General features: G+C 37.4%; 1 protein-coding gene across 4 annotated transcripts in view; it reads left to right on the forward strand.

The window, feature by feature from the left end:
• The window catches only part of PIEZO2 (piezo type mechanosensitive ion channel component 2), a 450,920-nt gene that overhangs the window by 155,121 nt on the left and 275,895 nt on the right, over window positions 1–19,904 (forward strand). For all 4 annotated transcript variants that reach the window (XM_041744387.1, XM_041744552.1, XM_041744472.1 and 1 more), the window contains exon 3: window positions 6,671–6,796. In XM_041744387.1, coding sequence (XP_041600321.1) covers window positions 6,671–6,796 — 126 coding nt within the window. The remainder of the gene's footprint in view (window positions 1–6,670; window positions 6,797–19,904) is intronic.

Raw genomic sequence — 19,904 nt, forward strand, 5'->3', positions numbered from 1 at the left:
ATTCAGTTCCTAAGTATGTTCATAAAATAAGTGGAAAAAGTACTCTAACAAGTACACATACATACACATTCATACCAGCACTATTCACAGTAGTTAAGGTATTTAGATACAGAGTATTTAGATACAACTTAAATATCCATCAACAGATGAATAAATGAACAAATGTTCATACATACAATGGAATACTTTTCAGCCATAAAATGATGAAGTACTGACTCATAGTACAACATGGATGAACCTTGAGAACATTAAACTAAGGGAAAACACTCCAGACACAAAAGGCCCCATACCATATGATATTTATGGGAAATATCCAGAGATGGAAAGCTGACTTGTGGTTTGCAGTGGGAAGAAGAAGACGGAATACTGAAAAAGTAGCTGCTCAGTGGGTGCTTTGGAGTGATGAAAATGTTTTGTAAAATAATGACAACGTGCAACACTGCGAATGTACTAAATGCCATTGAATTTTTATATATCTTTGTGTATATATAATATACATATGAACTTATATATATGTGTTATGTATATATTTAGGAAATATTGCTAATACATATATAAATATATTACCTAAATATATATATTTAGGAAATATATATATTCAGAAAATATTGCTGTAAGGGAGTACATGACAAGTAAAACCCAATTATTCATATCACATAATTATACATTATTTAATCCTTAGTTGTCCCTAATGAAAGCAATAAAAGCTACAGTAGGATTGAGAAGAAATCAGAAGACTAATTCCCTTGCCTTCTGCTTACATTTATTTTAAACTTTTCATTTCCCTTAAAAGGCTAATAAAATTCAGCTTCCTTAAGTAACTGACTACATGCCAAAACTATATTACGTCAAAAGTTAGAAAAATCTAAAGAAAAAGCATTTTAGAATGAAATGCATATTTTAGATACAGTGTGTGTGTGTGTTGACTTTTTAAACTTTTAAGCTTCATTTTTTTTTTTATTTTGGCAGTTCCACATTTTTCCCGAGGGCGTTTTACAGGGGCAGTGTTCGCTGAGGTTTGCAAGTCAACATTAGAAACACAGGAGTAAATATTCTGAGCTTAGAGAGAGCCTGGGGAGAGCAGCAGAGGGCAAGACAGGTAATGCCATGGCAGAAAGGAGTGGGCTAGGAGATGGATGGTTTCCCATGACCCCACTTTGCCTGAAAGATACATTATGTACAGTTTTTTTAAAAGATTTTATTATTTATTCATGAGAGACAGAGAGAGAGGTGCAGAGACATAGGCAGAGGGAGAAGCAGGCTCCCTTTGGGGAGCCTGATCTGGGACTTGATCCCAGGACCTAAGGGATCAAGACCTCAGCCAAAGGCAGATGCCCAACTGCTGAGCCACCAGGTGTCCCCTGTACAGGTTTTAATGGAATCTTCTCTTAGGCTATGGAGAAATCCCTCTTTTCAGTATGGGCATGTTGAATGTTAGACCTGAAAGATACTCAGTTTATGGCATCTCGATATTTTCATTTAGTGTCTCACTTTTCCTGACCTCAGATTAGTAATCAAGTCATTTAGACTGCGGCAAGTAGTTTTCTTACCACTAAAGAAGGATTTTAAGCTGAAATGAGATAATGTAAATTTTGGTTAGATCTTAAAGATCTGTGTGTGAATTTACACACGGATACTTAAGTATAAAATGATATATACCATATTACATATATATTTAGCTTATATATATTATGTAAATATAAATCTAAAATTTATTTATACATACATAAGTACATAAGTATACCACATATCTATCATGTATATGTTTGCCACACAGATAAATTTTATTTATGTCTAAAGTCTTAGAGTTTCAAAGGCCTGGGGGCCTGTCTAATCAGCGTTGCATAGCCAGAGGAGACCGAAGGGCCAGAATGTAGGTCATCCAGTCTAACACCACCTAGTCCTCTCCAGAGAAGTGTTGCAACAGTGTACTCTCCAATTTACAGAACAGTTTCATTTCAGGATTATTCAAGGTGTCTATCATTTTATTGATTTACTCTTGCTTGTTAATACCCCATTCTCATTCCTATTTCCTGAGTCCCCATATGAAACTACACAAATGTGTTTTTTTCTTTTTTAAGATTTTTATTTATTTATTCATGAGAGACACACAGAGAGGCAGAGACACAGGCAGAGGGAGAATCAGGCTCCATCCAGGGAGCCCAATGTGTCCCTCGATCCCAGGACTCCAGCATCACACTGGGCCGAAGGCAGGCACTAAACCCCTGAGCCACCCAGGCGTCTCCACAAATGTGTCTTATACATATATTAAATATACATAAACACATTTGTGTTAAACATATCTCTTGTGCTCTTAATTTATCTGAGTGATCTTTGGTCTGTGTCCATTTTGTTTCTTCTTATTATTTTTTTTTATTTTATTTTTAAAATATTTTTTATTGAAGTTAAATTTGCCAACATATAGCATAACACCCAGTGCTCATCCTGCCAAGTGCCCCTTCAGTGCCCATCACCCAGTCACCCCAATCCCCCTTCCTCCTCCCCTTCTACTACCTTTTGTTCATTTCCCAGAGTTATGTGTCTCATGTGTTGTCACCCTCACTGATATTTTCACTCATTTTCTCTCCTTTCCCTTTATTCCCTTTCACTAATTTTTATATTCCCCAAATGAATGAGACTATATAATGTTTGTCCTTTCCCGATTGACTTATTTCACTCAGCATAATACCCTCCAGGTCCCTCCATGTTGAAGCAAATGGTGGGTATTTGTCGTTTCTAATGGCTAAGTATTATTATTTGTTTTTAAGATCCACATATGTTGTTCTTCTTGTATACACCTAACGGTTGAACATATTACAAGATACACATTCACCTCATTTTTACATATTCATCTCTTTAGTGGCAGAAAATTGGAATATCTCCAGTTCTACTCCAGTTCATTACAGACAAGGATGTGAAAAATGTCATGACTCAAGTCCCCTTGATAGACCTGTTGCAAAAATTTCTCTGGAGTTTATAACTCAGTGTGATTGTCAATTCAGAGACTTAGGCGTACTTAAGTACTGACCTCCAGGAAGACTGTACCAACTTCATGCTACTAACAAAACATTGGTTCCACTCACAAAAAAACCCACAATATTATGATTTTGTTTTAAAGATTTTATTTATTTGACAGAGAGCACACGCAGAGGGAATGGGAGAAGCAGGCTCCCCGCTGAGCAGGGAGCCAGATGCAGAGCTTGATCCCAGGACCCTGATCATGACCTGAGCTGAAAGCAGATACTTAACCTCCTGAGTCACCCAGGGGCCCCTCAATATTATGAATTTGTATAATTTAATCTGATGGCTGTAATGTCTCTATTAAATGTCTCTACAGTTTTAGCTCCTCCATATATGCATAGTGCCTTCTCAAGTTTTCCCTTGTAAGATGCTCATTTAGATGTTTTGCTCTCTTTTCTGTTGGTTGACCTGTCATTTTGTTAATATGCAGGTATTCTTTATCTATTTGAAATATTAATCTCATATTTAATCTTAGGTATCCCAGTTAATCATCTGTTTGTGAATGTTATTAATGGTGGCATTTGTTTAATTTTCAGTTTTAATGTGGTCAAATTCATCTTTTTTTGGCTTATAACTTATGTTTTGAGTCTTATTTTAAAGGCAATTCCCATGGAAAAGGCACAGTTATTCTTCCATATTTTCATTTATTGACTTTAGAGTTTTATCTTTCACATTTAGGTCTTTATTCACCTGAAGACCACCTTCATGGCAGGGATCTAGCATTATTTTTATTTTTATTTTTTTATTGAAGCCATTTTGTTTTATTTTGTTTTGTTTCTTGAAGCCAGTTTTTTTTATCTGCTAGATAGCCTATTCTCTTCTTGACTTGTGGGCCAACTTTAACATTTATCAAATTCATATATGTAAATTAGGTTTTTTTTTTCTGAACTCTATGTGGTATTCTATTTGACTTTTTTTCTTTTCTGTAAGGAATCTAAGTTCCTGTTTGTTTTATTTTTTTTAAAGAATTTATTTTATTATTTATTTATTTATTTTTTAGATTTTATTTTTTTTATTTGGCAGAGAGAGCACGAGCAGGAGCATGAGCATAGGGAGCAGCAGAGGGGGAGAGAGAAGCAGACTCCCCACTGAGTAAGGAGCCTGATTTGGGGCTCAATCCCACCTGAGCTGAAGGCAGATGCTTAACCAACTGAGCCACCAGGCATCCCCTGTTTGTTTGTTTTATTTTAATTTATGCTTTTATAGCATACCTTAATCTTCTATTAGGACAAACAAACCTCACCCATTTTTTTATCTTACTTTTCAAAATTTCAAAATTGGCCTGGCAATTCCTAGGTTTTTGTTTTTTTTTCCAAATATATATATATATATATATATCTCAAGATTTTATTTATTAATGAGAAACACAGAGAGAGAGAGGCAGAGACAGAAGCAGGCTCCATGCAGGGAGCCCGACGTGGGACTGGATTCTGGGTCTCCAGAATCTCGCCCTGGGCTGAAGGAGGCGCTAAACCACTGAGCCACGGGAGCTGCCCTCCAAATATATTTTTAAATAAGTTTGCCGAGTTCCTGAAAAATTCCTTTCTTATATGTTTTGAAATATGTCTGTTGGTGGCCTGAAGATTTCTCCTGGCATTTAATTTGAAATTACATTGAATTTGTAGACTAAATTTGGAAAAAATTGATGTTTTTGTCATATGAAGTCATCTCATTCATGAATGTTGTGTATTTCTTCATTTATTCAGGTCTTTTACTTTGTTTTTCTGTTGGGTTTTACAGTTTTGTCCAGAAAGGTCTTGTGCATTTTTTGTTAAGTTTAATTCTTACATTTTTTTTTTTAGTTCAGGTTCAACCTGTAAGATATGTTTATGTGTATATAATTTATGACAAGAGATTGGTTTGCACTATTGATTGTATGAACTAAATATATAGTTAAGCAAGTCCAAAATCCATAGGGTAGACTTTCAGGAAGGGAAGAAGTATGGTCATGGGAAGTTGAAATTCTTGGGCACAGTCTGAAGCTACTGTGCACAGGTGACAGTTTCATTTTTCTTTCTCATGCTTTCTCTCTCTCTCTCTCTCTCTCTTTCTTAAGACTAGTTTTCAAGACTTCCAACTGGATGAATCTGAATCAGGCCTGCCCAGATTATCAAGAATAATATCCTTACTTAAAGTCAATTGATTATGGACTTCAGTCATATCTCTAAATTCATGGCAACATCTAGATTCGTATTTCAGTAAATAACCAAGGGCCAGCCAAACTGGAGTTATTTGCAATTCTTCATTCTTTTTCTTATCTTATGACAATGGCCAATTTACCCAGTGATATGTTAAGTGGTGGCAAGGATAGCAAGTGTCCTGATCATTCTCGGATGTTAATGTATGTGTAAAATTCCACCACAAACAGGATGCTTGGTTTAGTTATAGTATAAATCCTTTATCACAGACAGGATATTTTCTTTTATTCCTAGTTTATTGAGTGTTATTTTCTCTTACCATAAATAAAATTTTAACTTTATGAAATGTTTCTACATCCATTTAGAAAATTATAATATCAGCCCACTGGTATGTGACTTACACATATACACTTATTAATGTTGAATCACACTTGTTTCTCTTGATAAATAAACCTTAGACAATTTAGGGGGGTGAGGCAGGTATAGGTAACACAAAATATTTCATTAGCTTCAGGTGTACAACATAGTGATTCAACTTTTCTATGTGTTATGCTCTGCTCACTACAAGTGTGACCAACGATGCAATCACATCATTAACTATATTCCCTATGCTGCGCCTTTAGTCCCATGCTTATTTGTTCCATAACTAGAAGCCTGTATCACTCTCTTTCACCCATTTTGCCCATCCCTTCACCCCTCTCTCTTCTGGCAACTACTAGTTTGTTCTTTGTGTTTGTAGGTCTGATTCTACTATTATAAAGCCTAGCTTATTATGATGTGTTACACAACCTTGTTAGTTCAGTTGGTTAGCAGGTATCTTTTAATAATTTATGTCTATGTTCATAAGTAAAATGGGATTATGATTCCTTTTTGTTTTCTACCCTTATTTTATTTTGAATTTGTTTATTTATTTATTTTAAAGATTTTATTTATTTATTCAAGAGAGAGGGAGAGGCAGAGACGCAGGCAGAGGGAGAAGCAGGCTCCATGCTGGGAGCCTGATGAGGAACTCAATCCCAGAACTCCGGGATCATGCCCTAAGCCAAAGGCTGACACTCAACTGCTGAACCACCCAGGCATCCCTTATTTTGAATTTAAAGTTTTTCTAACTTTGTAAAATGGTTTAGGCAACTCCTCTTCTTTATCTACTCCCTGAAACCACTTTTATAAGATAGAGGTTGTTTGTTCTTTCAACTTTGGCAGAACTCTTACAAAATTTTCTGGGCTCGGGTCTATTTTTGGTTCCATTTTGTGGTACTTTGTCATCCAATAAGTAGGAAAACATATTTCTTTGCATTGAATTTTTAATCCATGTTAGTCATATAATTTTAGAAAGGGAATAAGATAGCTTTACCATTAGACTAATAATTAAGAGAGCAATTGTTACACTACTAAGTGTGTCTATATAACATATTAGGCAGAAATAGGATCCTTGTGGAATTCTACAAAGGTCAGAGTGAGTGTGTTGCATCTGAAGCTCCCTCATTGTCTCTGTGCTTCTTACTTTCTAGGACATACGGGCCGGTTATTAAAGTCTCTGTGCTTCACCAGTCTTTCCTTCCTGTTGCTGCACATCATTTTCCACATCACATTGGCTAGCCTGGAAGCTCAACACCGTATTGGACCTGGTTACAACTGTGAGTATTATGGTGATTTTTTCCTTCAGATTATATGTAAATAAACCTATGTGTCATAATGGTCATAGAAATCTATACACCAATTACATGATAAAATTCATGATCATTCCTGGTCATTTGGCAATCTGTTCTATAAATACATATAAAGAAACTGTCATGGAAAATAGTGAGTAGTGTAATGCAAGCAACTTAATTAGTGAATCTTCAACAAAAATTAGATATTAGGCCTCTATCTGTATGCAAGACATTATTACTGGGCTTAATCTAAAAAATCAAGATTTATATTAGTCCCTGGAGCATACAGTACAGCTAGGCAAGACATGTATCATTTCTAACATGATTAATATGAGTACAAAAATCAAATAACATTATATGACTATGACCTCAATCCTATTCTAGAGCATAATGTAAGATTTCATGTGTCTTTATGGGAAAAGCGTAATGACACAGTTTCTTTGTTAGGTGGGAACATCTGTTCTTTGTCCAGGCAGCATATCATGTTTCCAAAATCAACCTGCTATTAGTAAATTCGACTTTCAATTTTTTTTATAGAATGTTTGATTGTCATTTCAAGTAGATGGAACATAATCCTCATGTTTTAAGTTAAACCTAAAGAAACCCCTGACATATTTGAATTAGATTACAGTAAGTTTTAAATTGTCAGTTTTCCTTTGAGGAACCCAGTTGTGAGTTTTAAATCTCCTGGTATCTCATAAAGGCAAGCACAAGTAATAGAAAGTAAACCTACTCTTCCCAGTAAAATAACAAAGATAAAAAATTCTTCATGGGTCAAAGACTTTTTACAGAAGTATGGTGAGAGATCCTTTAGTAAAATCCATATTTATAAATTATTCAATATCTTTCAGCATATAACTTTTAGAAAGCTACACTTCAGAGATATAAATTTAGTATTCATTTTGGCCATTTTATTGAGTTCAGAATTCATTGGATGATAATGCCTATCAAAATGGTTTTGTTTTAAAATCTGTGATTTAAGATGTGGTTCTTGTTTTTTAAGTTGGGATATAATTCATATACTATAAAATTCACCTACGTAAAGAATACAGTTGAGTGGTCTTTAGAATGCACAACCTTTGCCACTGTCTGATTCCAGAACATGTCCATGCTCCCCTCCACATGGAACAGTTATTACCCATTCCCTCTCCAACCAGCCCTAGGCAACTACTAATTTACTTTCTACATCTGTTAGATTTTGCCTGTTCTATACATTTCATCTAAACAGAATTGTACAATATGTGACCTTTTGTGTCTAGCTGCCTTCACTGAGCATGATGTTTTGAAATTTCATGTTGTAGCATGTCCTACAGTACTCCAGTTCTTTACATGGCTGAATAATATTCCATTGTTAAGATGTGGCTTTACTATTTGGTGAAAGTCACTTCATCATTCAAAACTTGATAAAATAAAATGTTTAAATAATGGTACTTTAGTTATATTATAATGATACAAAGCAATTATTGTATTTGACCAGTTTCAGATTTTTTGTATTTAGTAGAAATGTTAGCAGCAGTATTTTCTCATGTTTCTCAATCACAAATCCTTTGGATACATGTTAAGAAGGCATTCCTGAGATAAGGAAAGACTTTTTTTTAACCAAAAATGTTGTCTGAATAAAAGACTGTTTCAAGGATAATGAGTTATTCATTACTGGAAGTGTTTAATCCCAAGATATTTTATAACTCATCAGATTTTTAAAATTTGAGTTTATAAATATATATCTTGTCCATTTCTACTAATGAATTTAGATGCTGGGTGATATTGTGGAAACAACGGTACTTGGAGGGTGTCTAGATTAGGAAGTGCAATTCCCCATTTCTTTGACCCAGAGTCTAGGCATTTCTAATTTTTATTCAAGGTGATGATTTTTGGGGTGTCTGGCTGACTCAGTAAGAAGATCACACAATCTTGCAGTTGTGAGTTCAAGCCCCAAGTTGGGTATAGAGATGACATAAATAAATAGAACTTTAAAAAGGATAATTTTACACATTTAACAAAAATAAAAATAAAAATGTAATATGAAATGTTAAAACAATATTCTCATTCCACATTTATATTTACCCTATGCATGGCCTCCCCCATAAGGTACAGACAGATGGGAAGACATACAGACTTACACACACACACACAAATTTGTTTTTCTCTTGTCTCCTCTTTCCCAGGCAAGGATCCAAATTACCTGGCCCCTTTGAATGGGTCCTGCATTAATGCCATGAAGAAGTCTGCACTTCTCAGTGGTGAAGGTGTAGAGGCCATCTGGAGTATAGTCAGTAGTCAGAGCTGGCCTCTTGACATAAGCATTCCTTACAACTCAGTCTTGGGGAGTTAACTCTGCCTTTCCTAACCTCATATCCTAAGTATTTGGCTTCCAGATACTAAGATATATCCATGTGTCTCTCTCAGAGATATTTTTATTTGTGCACAATTACCATCTACTGGCCTTATTCCCTGCAGTGAACTTGAATATGTCCTGATCTCATACACTGTCCTCCCTCCCTTTTTTGATGTCCCCATATAAAAATTCTATTCTGTTCCACAGAGAGCTGATATAATGGAAGTCATAATAGTAAACTCTATTTCTACCAAGTTAAATTCGAGTGTGAAGTTTATTCCTACAAAAATTAATATTCCAATTTGCAGTTACAATATTTTTGATGAGGTCACCAAGAGAGAAGGGATGTGTTAAAGACTGAATTAGGAAAGGGGATGTGAACCCTTTACTTTCAGTCTCAGGCACCTTGAAAGTGAGCTTACAGAAATCGTAAATTTCCTCGGAGAAACGAGTGATGCATGTAACAGCATTGGCTCATCGGGAGTTACAGATTTTTTTGGTCCAGTTTCACGTGTAGTATTTAAAAGTAATACATTCTTGAAAAGGGATAAAAGGGAAGGGCAAACAAACTTCAGAGCTTTGCAAACTATGTTAGTCCAAGATTGACACAGACCAGGTTTTCAGCCTCAAGCATTTTTTAATGATCAAGTTATATAAACTCCAGAAAATACTGTGAGAGTGGGTAATGGAAACACTGACTTTTATTTATTTATTTATTTTTATTTTTTTTCAAATGGTGGGGAAACACTGACTTTTAATTTAGAGTTGACTTCACTTCACTAATGTTATTGTTCCTGGAGCATTTGGAGTTTTGATTATACCATCAGAGTTGTAAACACAAACTCAGTAGTTTGATATCCCACATTTGAAGGGGAGCGTTTTTTGGCATCTGTAGACACAAAGCAGTACAATTTCAAATAAAAAGACAAAAAAAAATGTCTTGGCCAGCAGGACTGTGCAGTTTGAATGCTTTCTCTCTGTTTAAGACATTGGTAAATTAAAATGCAATAACCCACACAGGTCAGATTTCACAATCATTGAAGTCATATTCAAATTCAAGACCACCAAGTGCTCATTTTTTATGTTTAATTTTGTTTTCCTACCTACTCCTCTCCCCATTTAAAACTCACATACCTTCACCCTCATTAGAGCAAAAGCTCCCAGGACCCCTCAGGAATCTAAGTCACATATCGGGGGACAACAGTAGCTTTTATAAATATTGAGTCATTGAAAGTTCTCATTCCCCTAGAGCCCTGTGAATATTAACTGGCAGTAGTAAAGATTTTTTCAAAATGGCCTATTTAGTTTCTGACTAGCTGGCAGGTTTGTTAAAGGTACCATTGTGCAGACCTGAAACTTAACTCCCCATTCCCTCTTTCTCTCTCTTTCTTCATTTCCAAAACGGTGCTTATAGGTAAGTGAGGAAATCTATGGGGCAGGAGGTACCTCTGTAAATTTTCCTCAAACATGTGTTGTGCCGCTTACTAAAATATTTTCATTCCATCAAAACTATACTATTTAAATAAATAACTATACTATTTAAATAAATGTAAACCCGGTTTCAATTATGTCATTACAGATTCCATAGAAGTAGTTTGTTTGACTAACTGGTGGATGTGTGGCAATGTTAGTGAAATTTCGGGGCCAGTCTGGATCCTTGTGTTCTGCTAAAGCATGTTATTGATTGAAAGAAACTTTTGAGTTCAAAACTATGAAGAAAAAATTTGTGGTGATAACAGGTACTATTTGTAGAGCACCTACTAACTGTCAGACCCCAGGGATTATTATATTCCTTTTCTAATTAACGATTCATTTTTTGTTGTTTTTGTTCTAGATAAGCTCGAACGTTCTTAAGTAGGGCACTCTGTACACATGACCCAGTTCCATTCTCTGAGCAAGTCTTTGGGGTGGGTCAGGCTGTGCACATGGACAGCTGTGTACTGCCTGTGGGGTTCCCTGAGGAGGGGGGTGGTAGCTGCCATCCACCCTAGGCTCTGAGCACTGGGCTGGCAGCCTCTTCCAAGCTGGATTAAGCTGGACACAGGGGGATCATTTTTTTTCCTACAAAGAGGCGGTCTGCTGGCCAAGCCTTGCCCCTGTGAGCTATCTTCCCCAGGGAGTTGCCTTTCTTTTGAATAAATGCAGTGCCTGTCAGCTGGTGGCACTGAGGTAGGGATGAAGCTAATGAGTGATGAAAGAGGGGTGAGGGTAGCATTGAGCATGACAGTGAAGAAATTGACTCCAGGAGAGCAGGTGATTCACCCAAGCTGTCCTATGTCTGAACTGGATCTGAGCACTGACCTGCCTGGCCTTCCACCTTCTTTCCTTTTATTTGGGGGAACTCCTTATTTATCACCTGCTTAGGGTTGTTTCCTCCATTGCACTTCTTAGGAATTTGGATTAGTCTGGTATCACAGGACTTGAAGACATTTCTGATATGTCCTTCCAGTATTTCCTTTGCTTCATTCAGTTGTAGTATTCACAGTTAGAGTCATTTCCCCCTAAGGGCAGACTCCTCAGATCACCTGCTTTCTACCCCTTTAGGAGGAAGAGCATCTAGAATTCTGATTTTCCTCAGTAGGAGAACAGGGCCCTGAGCCTAGAAGCCCACTGACCAAGGGGTTATTATAGGCTTTAATAGTACTTTATCCTGTTGCTCTTCTGTGCTCATAACATATGAGGGTCCCCGTGCTGAGACCCAATGTGTGAAACATTAGCATATGATGAAAACACTGAGGGACAGACTTGGGCCTGGTAGTTCAGCATCTCACCTTGATGACTGTGAGGTGGAGGCTTAGAGTGAGCTTTCTGATAGACACTCTGCTTTTTGATGCCAGTGCTGACTCAGCTTTAGCACATGTAGCCAGAAATTCCATCAGTTGTCATACTCATCACTAATTGTGTCAATTTCAGATACAGACCCCTAGATGTGCAGAGTCACCTGATGAGTCCATCCTTGTATAAATAATCCCTATGGATAGTCTTTATTTTTCATATTTGACACAATATTGTGAAGGAAAGAGTTAATATTTATGAAGTGGGAGACAAAATAGGTAAAAGGAAACTAACTCTGTGCTTGCTTTAAGAGTAATTTTTTTTAGAGTAATTTTTGAAGTCACTTTCTGCTGCTTGCTTTCACATGGAAGGTGGCCTGGAGGCCCCAAGAGACAGCAACTGGAAGCGCCTTGATTATCCTTCTTTTCTTCTCTTCCCTGATAGCTTCCTGAAAGGGCATAGTGCCCCCCAATGCAACAATTAGAAAAAATCCAGAGCAAGTTGATTCTCTGGTCATTTGTGCTGGGGTGAAGGTATTGGTCTAATTTTCTCTTAACTAAAATAGTCTAAAAGTATCTGGATCATCCATACACCTTCCAATCACATCTATTATAAGTGCAGTTAGCCTTAGGTGTTATTTCCCTCAGCCCCTGGTAATTGATGCAGATTGCTTTTTCCATCCCCCAACACACTTAGGCATGTGCCAGCCTGTGATGGAACCTGGTGCTCAGCTCTGTGGGCAAGGAAGGCAGTTCCAGTCTAAGACTAATTTATGATCTGTAGTCCCTGGATGGGAAGCATTGCTGAGAGAACTCTGGCACCCTGAGATTTGATGGAAGCTCCTTTCTTGGAAGAACAAATGCAGTTTTTCCTGCCAAAAGCCAGAATTCTATAGGCAACAGGGAGGATTGAGAGGATGGCACCGCACACATGTGGAAGAGAAACCCCTTCAGGATGAAAATCTCTTAGGCCAGTACCTTGTCGATATCTTGATTTCTCTTGGAGTACTAGGCATGCAGTACTATTCAGTTTTCAGAGCGTTTTTCAAACAGAATATAGCATTTTATTGGGAGAAAGACTTTTCAGGAGAATTATTTATATTATTCAATATAGGAATAAATGTAGGATCTTATGTGACTGTGGGCAGGTACTCATCTGTGCCTCAGTGTCCTTGACTATAAATCTAACAGTCTACCATCTCAAAGGGTTGTTGTGGCGGTTCAGTTAATACAGTGCATGCTCCTAGAACAGTGCCCGACCCATAGTAAGCGCACATTAAGTATAAGCTATTATTACTGCTGTTCATTATTATTAGAGGAGTCAGGTTTCTTGCCCAGGGTTACGCACTACTGCAAGGTAACAGAAGTGCTCAGAACTAAATCTTGTCTCCAAATTATACTCACGTGGATGAAACTTTGAAATTATGAAATGTAGGAAACTTACATGGTACCAAATAATTCTCTATTTCAATCTTTATCCTAATATCCTACTAATTCTGTTATATTTGGATTTATACCCCTTCCACGCTGTGTGGCTGAAGTCCTGGATAGTAAGGTGAAACGGTGCTGGTTGGAAGGTGGTGTCAATGACCTGCATGTTTTATGACCTGCCAGTCTCCTTCAGCACTTTATTTCTCTTCTTCAAGAGCACCCTCCTTACCTGCCCCATGGCTACAGTTGATCTGGACTGGTGAATACATTACTGTCCTCTCCCCATTCCCTCCCTGCCACAAAGCTTGTCACCCACCCCATACCCTCCAGCACAGAGGAATAAGTACTAATATATCATTCACTATTTATTACCCTTTCTATGTTATGGAATTTTAGACAAGACAAAGGATGAAAATGTTAGGAAGAGAGGTGCTAACTTTTTTCTTTCTTTCTTTCTTTCTTTCTTTCTTTCTTTCTTTCTTTCTTCTTTCTTTCTCTTTCTTTCCTTCTTTTTTTGTGAACTAACACTTTACTCATATTATTTCACTCAAATCCTCCTATGTCTCTTAAAACAGACAGGCTCTACCACGTTATTGACAGTGACGTGAGGACCAGAGGTGGGAAGCATCTTGCACTAGGTCATCCAATTAGTGGTAGTGCCAGATTTCAAACTGAGGTCTTCTGTACTCTATAGCTCGTATTCTTTTCAGTGCCTCATGCAACCACGTGGGTGTGCAGGGAAAATTTTATGGAGAAATTGGGCTTTGGTTAATTCGATTCTGAGAAATCAATAAGGTTAGAATACATAAATTTGGGAGGATCTGCTTGGGGAGAGGGTAATTAATCTGACATACTCACTCTACATAAAGCATTAATGGTTGGTAGTATGTTTTACTTGGTAAATATTGGCCTTTAAAACTGCCTTCATCCCCAAGAGTGAGCAATGTGGATTCTACAGGCCTGCATGTTTGAGTGCCTGGGGGCACATTTACCAGGGGAGATGCTTATTTTTTACTCCTGCCCGACCCACTGCTCCTACCTGCCTCACTTCTGGTGGATCCTGTGTCAACTTGCTAACAATGGACACCTTTTGCTCTGTGAGTGGTTTTAACCTGTATTCTTCAAGCCTGAGAAAATTGGAGGGTTTTTTTTTTCTGAAGATGTAAATCAGTCAATAAATCAACAAAAATATACGGGATGCCTTTTGTATGTGGAAATCTCTTTGCCTGAAATGTGAACCCCTGAGATCCAGGATCCTGAGGCTGTTTCCAAAATGACAGAGTGTAGTCTAAGCTGTTCTCTACACCGCAGTCTTTCAACTATCTGAAGGCAGCAATGATGTCACATCTAAGTGTTTTTTTTTTTTTCAGATCTGTCTTGAGTCCCTCCCCTCTGCTATCTGCTCAGCTCATCAAGATCTTGTGTGTATGTTTAGATAAGAAAGCATCAGTGTCTTATCAGTAGGGTAGCTGCGGCTCCATTAATGCCAAACATTATGAGGCTGTCACTTTTCTTGTTCTAGAAACAGTCCTTTTTTTCCCATCAGCTAAAATTATGGGTCTGTCATATATTATATATTTGCCATGTAGATCTTTTCTTTTTTTTTTTTTTTTTCATGTAGATCTTTTCTTACCTAAAATATCCAATCTCTTTCCTGTGAAATCCAACTTTCCTTAAGGCAGATGTGCCCCTATCCTTGCTTTGGGATTTTGATTCTACTTGAGTAGAACTCTTTCTTTACCATATGTCATCCCCATCTCATCTCTAAATAAGGTAAAATTGTCTGTAGCTCCTGGCACAGATCAAGCACCCAGTAAGTCTTATTTTCCTTCACTCTTGCTTCCACCTCACCATATCTCACACCCTGCTTCTCCAATCATTTTTTTTAAAATAACATTGTGTTGGTTCAAAGTTTTGCTCTAAGTCAGTATTGGTAATAGCTTCCATGTCTAATTGCTCCTTATATAGGTCAGTCATAGTTTCTGTGTAATATTTCAATTCCTCTTAATTCAGCAAGGTGTTTGCTATTTTACTCATTTGTGGATAAAGAAACTGAGCAGCAACAGAAGAATTAGGTCCTGATTAAATAACAAAGTGAGAAATGTGACAATAGCATGCAGGGTCCCGAGGATGGTTCTGGCTCTCTGAAGCCTGTTATGATGCAGGTCAGTGGGCTCATCTAGACAGAGGAGGAAGAGGTACAGCCAAGGCAGAAAGACGACCTCACCAGCTTTACTTCTCCCCACTCCATGGGTGTTGTTTCTGCTTCCCATTCCCCAATCCTGCAAAACGCCAATTCCCCATCTATATCTTTGCTTTCGTTCTTCCCCTGGGGGACTGTTCTAACCCATACCACCATCCCATTCCTTCACTGGACCCACCTTTCTGTACTGAGCTCCTCCTCCAGGAGGCCTGGACCAACTAGGTCAGGTGCCCATTTGCTTCCCAAGTGCTCTAAGCATTGGTCACTGGTCTTCTGGTGCTGAGTTATAATCACTGATTTTATATATTCTCCCATTAGAGTAAGATCATAATGAGGGCAGGGACTATCACATTTTGTTTATTTCTGTAACCCGAGACCCGAGTACCTACTGCAGTGGCCCATAATATATAGTATGCTGCTCCGTAAATGTTTGAAGAGAAAAATCAATGATTAATAGCCACACACACACACACACACACACACACACACACACAAGAAATGAAAATGTGACAAATAGGAAAGGGGATACCAATTTTAAGTGGAACCCTACCCATCAAAGATCAAAGTGGCTAAGCCACCAATGAGAACAGCTGTCATGCACAGCGTCCCCTCTGCTGGGAGCTTACTCTCCTAGCTGTCTCCCATGTGCCTCCTGAAGATCCGACTCTTACACTTGTTGCGTTCCCCTCTTTTCAGTTCAGGAGGAAATACAAGAATGATCCGTTCACTTGAGGGCTTTTGTTTCTGCTTAAAAATCATATACCAAATGAAGCAACTTGGTATTGATTTTCTTTGCAAAAGGAAGTCTACATTCCCATTTGGATTTGGGGAAATTGGGGATGAATGTAGAGAAAACAAGGCTGGAGATAGCAAGCGGGGGGGGGGGGGGGGGGGAGAGGAAAGAGCTGTGAGAGGTGGGTGTGCTGTAGCAGAGAGGCCTCATTAATAATTAGGGAGGAAACAGAAGCCTGTGAAGGATAAAAAGCATACCATTCTCCTGGAGCTCCTTGCGCCCAGCCCGTGCCCACTGGTCCTTGCTGTAAGATAAATCACAGGGCAGGAAATTTAAAATGATTTGGAATCGATTGTGTTTGCTTAAATAACAATTTCCCTAACCTCGGTTTCATGATGCAGCATTTCTAGTGTAAATTATTTACCATAAAAGCACTAAGGCAAGTCTGTGTGGTATGGGGAGTAAACTTAACTTCAAAGTGATAGGCAACATAAAGCTATAATTGTATGTTTTGAAACTCATGGTGTAGCGGAAGGATATTTCAAGGGCAGAGTGGAAGCAGCAGAATTGGGCCACATATTATCATGACATTTCAGACAATATTAATCGTATGACACAAGTCCAGTTATTCTTCAGACTTACAAAACTGTTACATATCTTAGGGCTTTGGTATGTGGATTCATAAGTGAATACCATTTCTTCCTATAAACAGAAATTTGGACTTAGAAAATCCCTCTTGATTTCATGTATTGAAGATATATTTCAAGGATGCAGAAGCTCTGCAAAGACGTTACTAATGTAATTTCACTCTTACATTAATTTTTAGAGACATTTAAACATTTCCTGACATTCCCATTGTGGGTTATGGGCATATATAGAAGATATTACATAGAATATAGATACTCTAAAGTGTTATGATACACTTACAGACAGATGTTTTGCATAATTGCTTTATCATTTATTTTCTGAAAAAGTATTTGCTTTGCAAACGTGTCACATTGATAACTATGGTTTCAAATGCTTTTCTTTAATTGTCTTTTTAAAAAAGATTTAATTAATTAATTTATTTGACAGAGAGAGGAAGCACAAGCCGCAGGGGCAGTTAGCAAGGGAGAGGGAGAAAAGCAGGCTCCCCACTGAGCAGAGACAGCTCAATGTGAGGCTTGATCTCAGGACCCCGGGATCATGACCTGAGCCAAAAGCAGATGCTTAGCTGACTGAGCCACCCAGGCACCCCTTCTTTAATTATCCTGCATGGTTATTTACTAATAATCTCTAGTTTTTGAGCAAACAATCATCTCAAAGGGCCCCAAACCATTGTTAAGAAGCAATGCAGTGGAGGAAGTATCAATGGCTGGTTTCCAAAAATTCTCACATAGTGATTCTGTCTTCCTCACTGCCATGGGGTAACAAAAACCAAGGCAATCATGACATATAAACTAGACTAATCTAATCAGGATAGAGCATGCACAGATTTCCTTCTTTTTAGTTTTGCAGAACAAGAATTTTCTAATTGAGAAATTTGGAAGAATGCTACATTTAAATTATAATAATGATAATTATTATATTTTGCATTGTCAATTTTGAAAATATTTTCCATAAAGTAGATACCATAACAACTGCAAAGAAAATTAGTTTTAAGTAAGTTAGGATTTTCATAATCCCACAATCTTGGCACATATTAATTTATTTGATAACTATTCATTAAATCCCTACTGTGTGCATTTATTCTGTTGGTTGCTTATCAGATAGCAGCCAGTAGACACCACAGGCTCTGCCCTCATGGACTTTACAGTCTGCCAGTGGAAGGTAGAGGCAGACAAATAAGCAAGTGACAATAATAGAGTGTGATAAGCACTATTATTAAGGTGATACAAAGAACTATTGAAATATACATAGTCTGTACCTACTTTAGCCTGAGGTGGGAGGCTCCCTGAAGTTATGCTGAAGCAGAAACCCAAAGTGTGAGTACATTTCCTTAAAATCTATGTCCCTGTGACTGACATTAAGCCTGGGTCGCCTTGATGGAAATCAGAACTCTTTTTTTGCCACGTGCTATGTTTCCACATTTCTATACCATTTTTATAAATATTTCATTTCTGGCATAATTTTTCTTCATGTTGGTACATAAGACCATCCCAACTTTTTCCTTGGAGGGTTTTGATTTTTGCTATTCAGTACTGTTGGTGAGCAGTTATACATGCAAATCTGTTGTTTACTTCCTTAGGATAAATTTCCAAGAGTGGATTTACTATGTCAACGAATTTAAATTCCTCTACTGAAGCAGATTTCTTATCAATGTGCTTGTACCTTTTGGAATAAATTATGAATGGATGGATAAATAGATAAGTAAATAGCTAGCTAGTCAGCTAGCTAGCTAGTAGATAGGTAGGTAGATTTTTAAGGATGTGTCATAGACTTTGAAGCCTTGGAACACCGTGAGGCCTCAGAGAAATCCTCACTCACAGCCTCATTCTGACATACACATGGCCAGTGAACACATTAAAAATGCTTAGCATTAGTCATTAGGATTATCAAAATCATACCCACGATAAAATACTACTTCACACCCACTAGGATGGCTGTAATGAAAAAAGACAAGAAGATAACAAGCATTGGTGAGGGTGTGGAGTAATTGGAACCCTTAGACACTACTGGGGGGAATACACAATGGTGCTGGAATACAATTTTGTAGTTCTCTAAAATATAAAACATACCTCATAGTTGGCAATTCCATTTCTAGGTATATGCTCAAAAGAATTGAAAGCAGGTGTTCAGATACTTATACATGAATATTCATGGCTATAGTATTCATAATAGCTAGCCAAGGATGGAACAAAACCCAAATATCCATCAATGGGTGAATGGATAAACCAAATGTGGGGAGGGAGCAATGGGGGATGACAGTTTAATGAGTGTGGGATATTCTTTTGGGGTGATGAAAATGTTTTAGAAGTAGAGCGAAGTGATGTTTGCATAATGTGATGGATGTACTAAAGGCCACTGGATTGTTTACTTTCAAATGGTTAACTATAAGTATTTGAACTTCATCTCCACAAAGGAAAAAAAAATAAAGGAGTGTACCGTATTCACTGAAATCTGGTCAGCATTTGAAGAAAACATTTTTGCCACCCTACTAGATGCTAAATAACCCAATGCTCTTTCTAAAAATAACTTTTGGTAAAAGCAAACATTTTCCCATATGTTTACTATTTATATTTGTTTTTGTGGAAGACTTGCTCATATTATTCTCTATAAATATATTTAACAGGTTCTATTTGTAAAGCTGATTTCTGTTAACTTTCACTATAGAGTTTTTTATGTTTATAATTGTTTTTTTTAAAAGATTTTATTTATTTATTTGATAGATAGAGAAAGTATGAGCAGGGGGAAGGGCAGAGAAATAAAGCAGACTCCCCATTGAGCAAGGAGTCTGATGTGGGGATAGATCCCAGGACTCTGGGATCATGACCTGAACTAAAGGCAGATGCTTAAATGACTGAGCCACTCAGGCGCCCCTCATGTTTATAATTGTAATCCGTTATTCCAACTTTTTTCTTAGAGCTTCAATGCTGTAAATTTACAGAGCTGATATTTGTTGTATTCCACTTTTTTTA

The sequence above is a fragment of the Vulpes lagopus genome, chromosome 1, assembly GCF_018345385.1.
Source record: "Vulpes lagopus strain Blue_001 chromosome 1, ASM1834538v1, whole genome shotgun sequence".
Lineage (NCBI taxonomy): Eukaryota > Metazoa > Chordata > Mammalia > Carnivora > Canidae > Vulpes > Vulpes lagopus.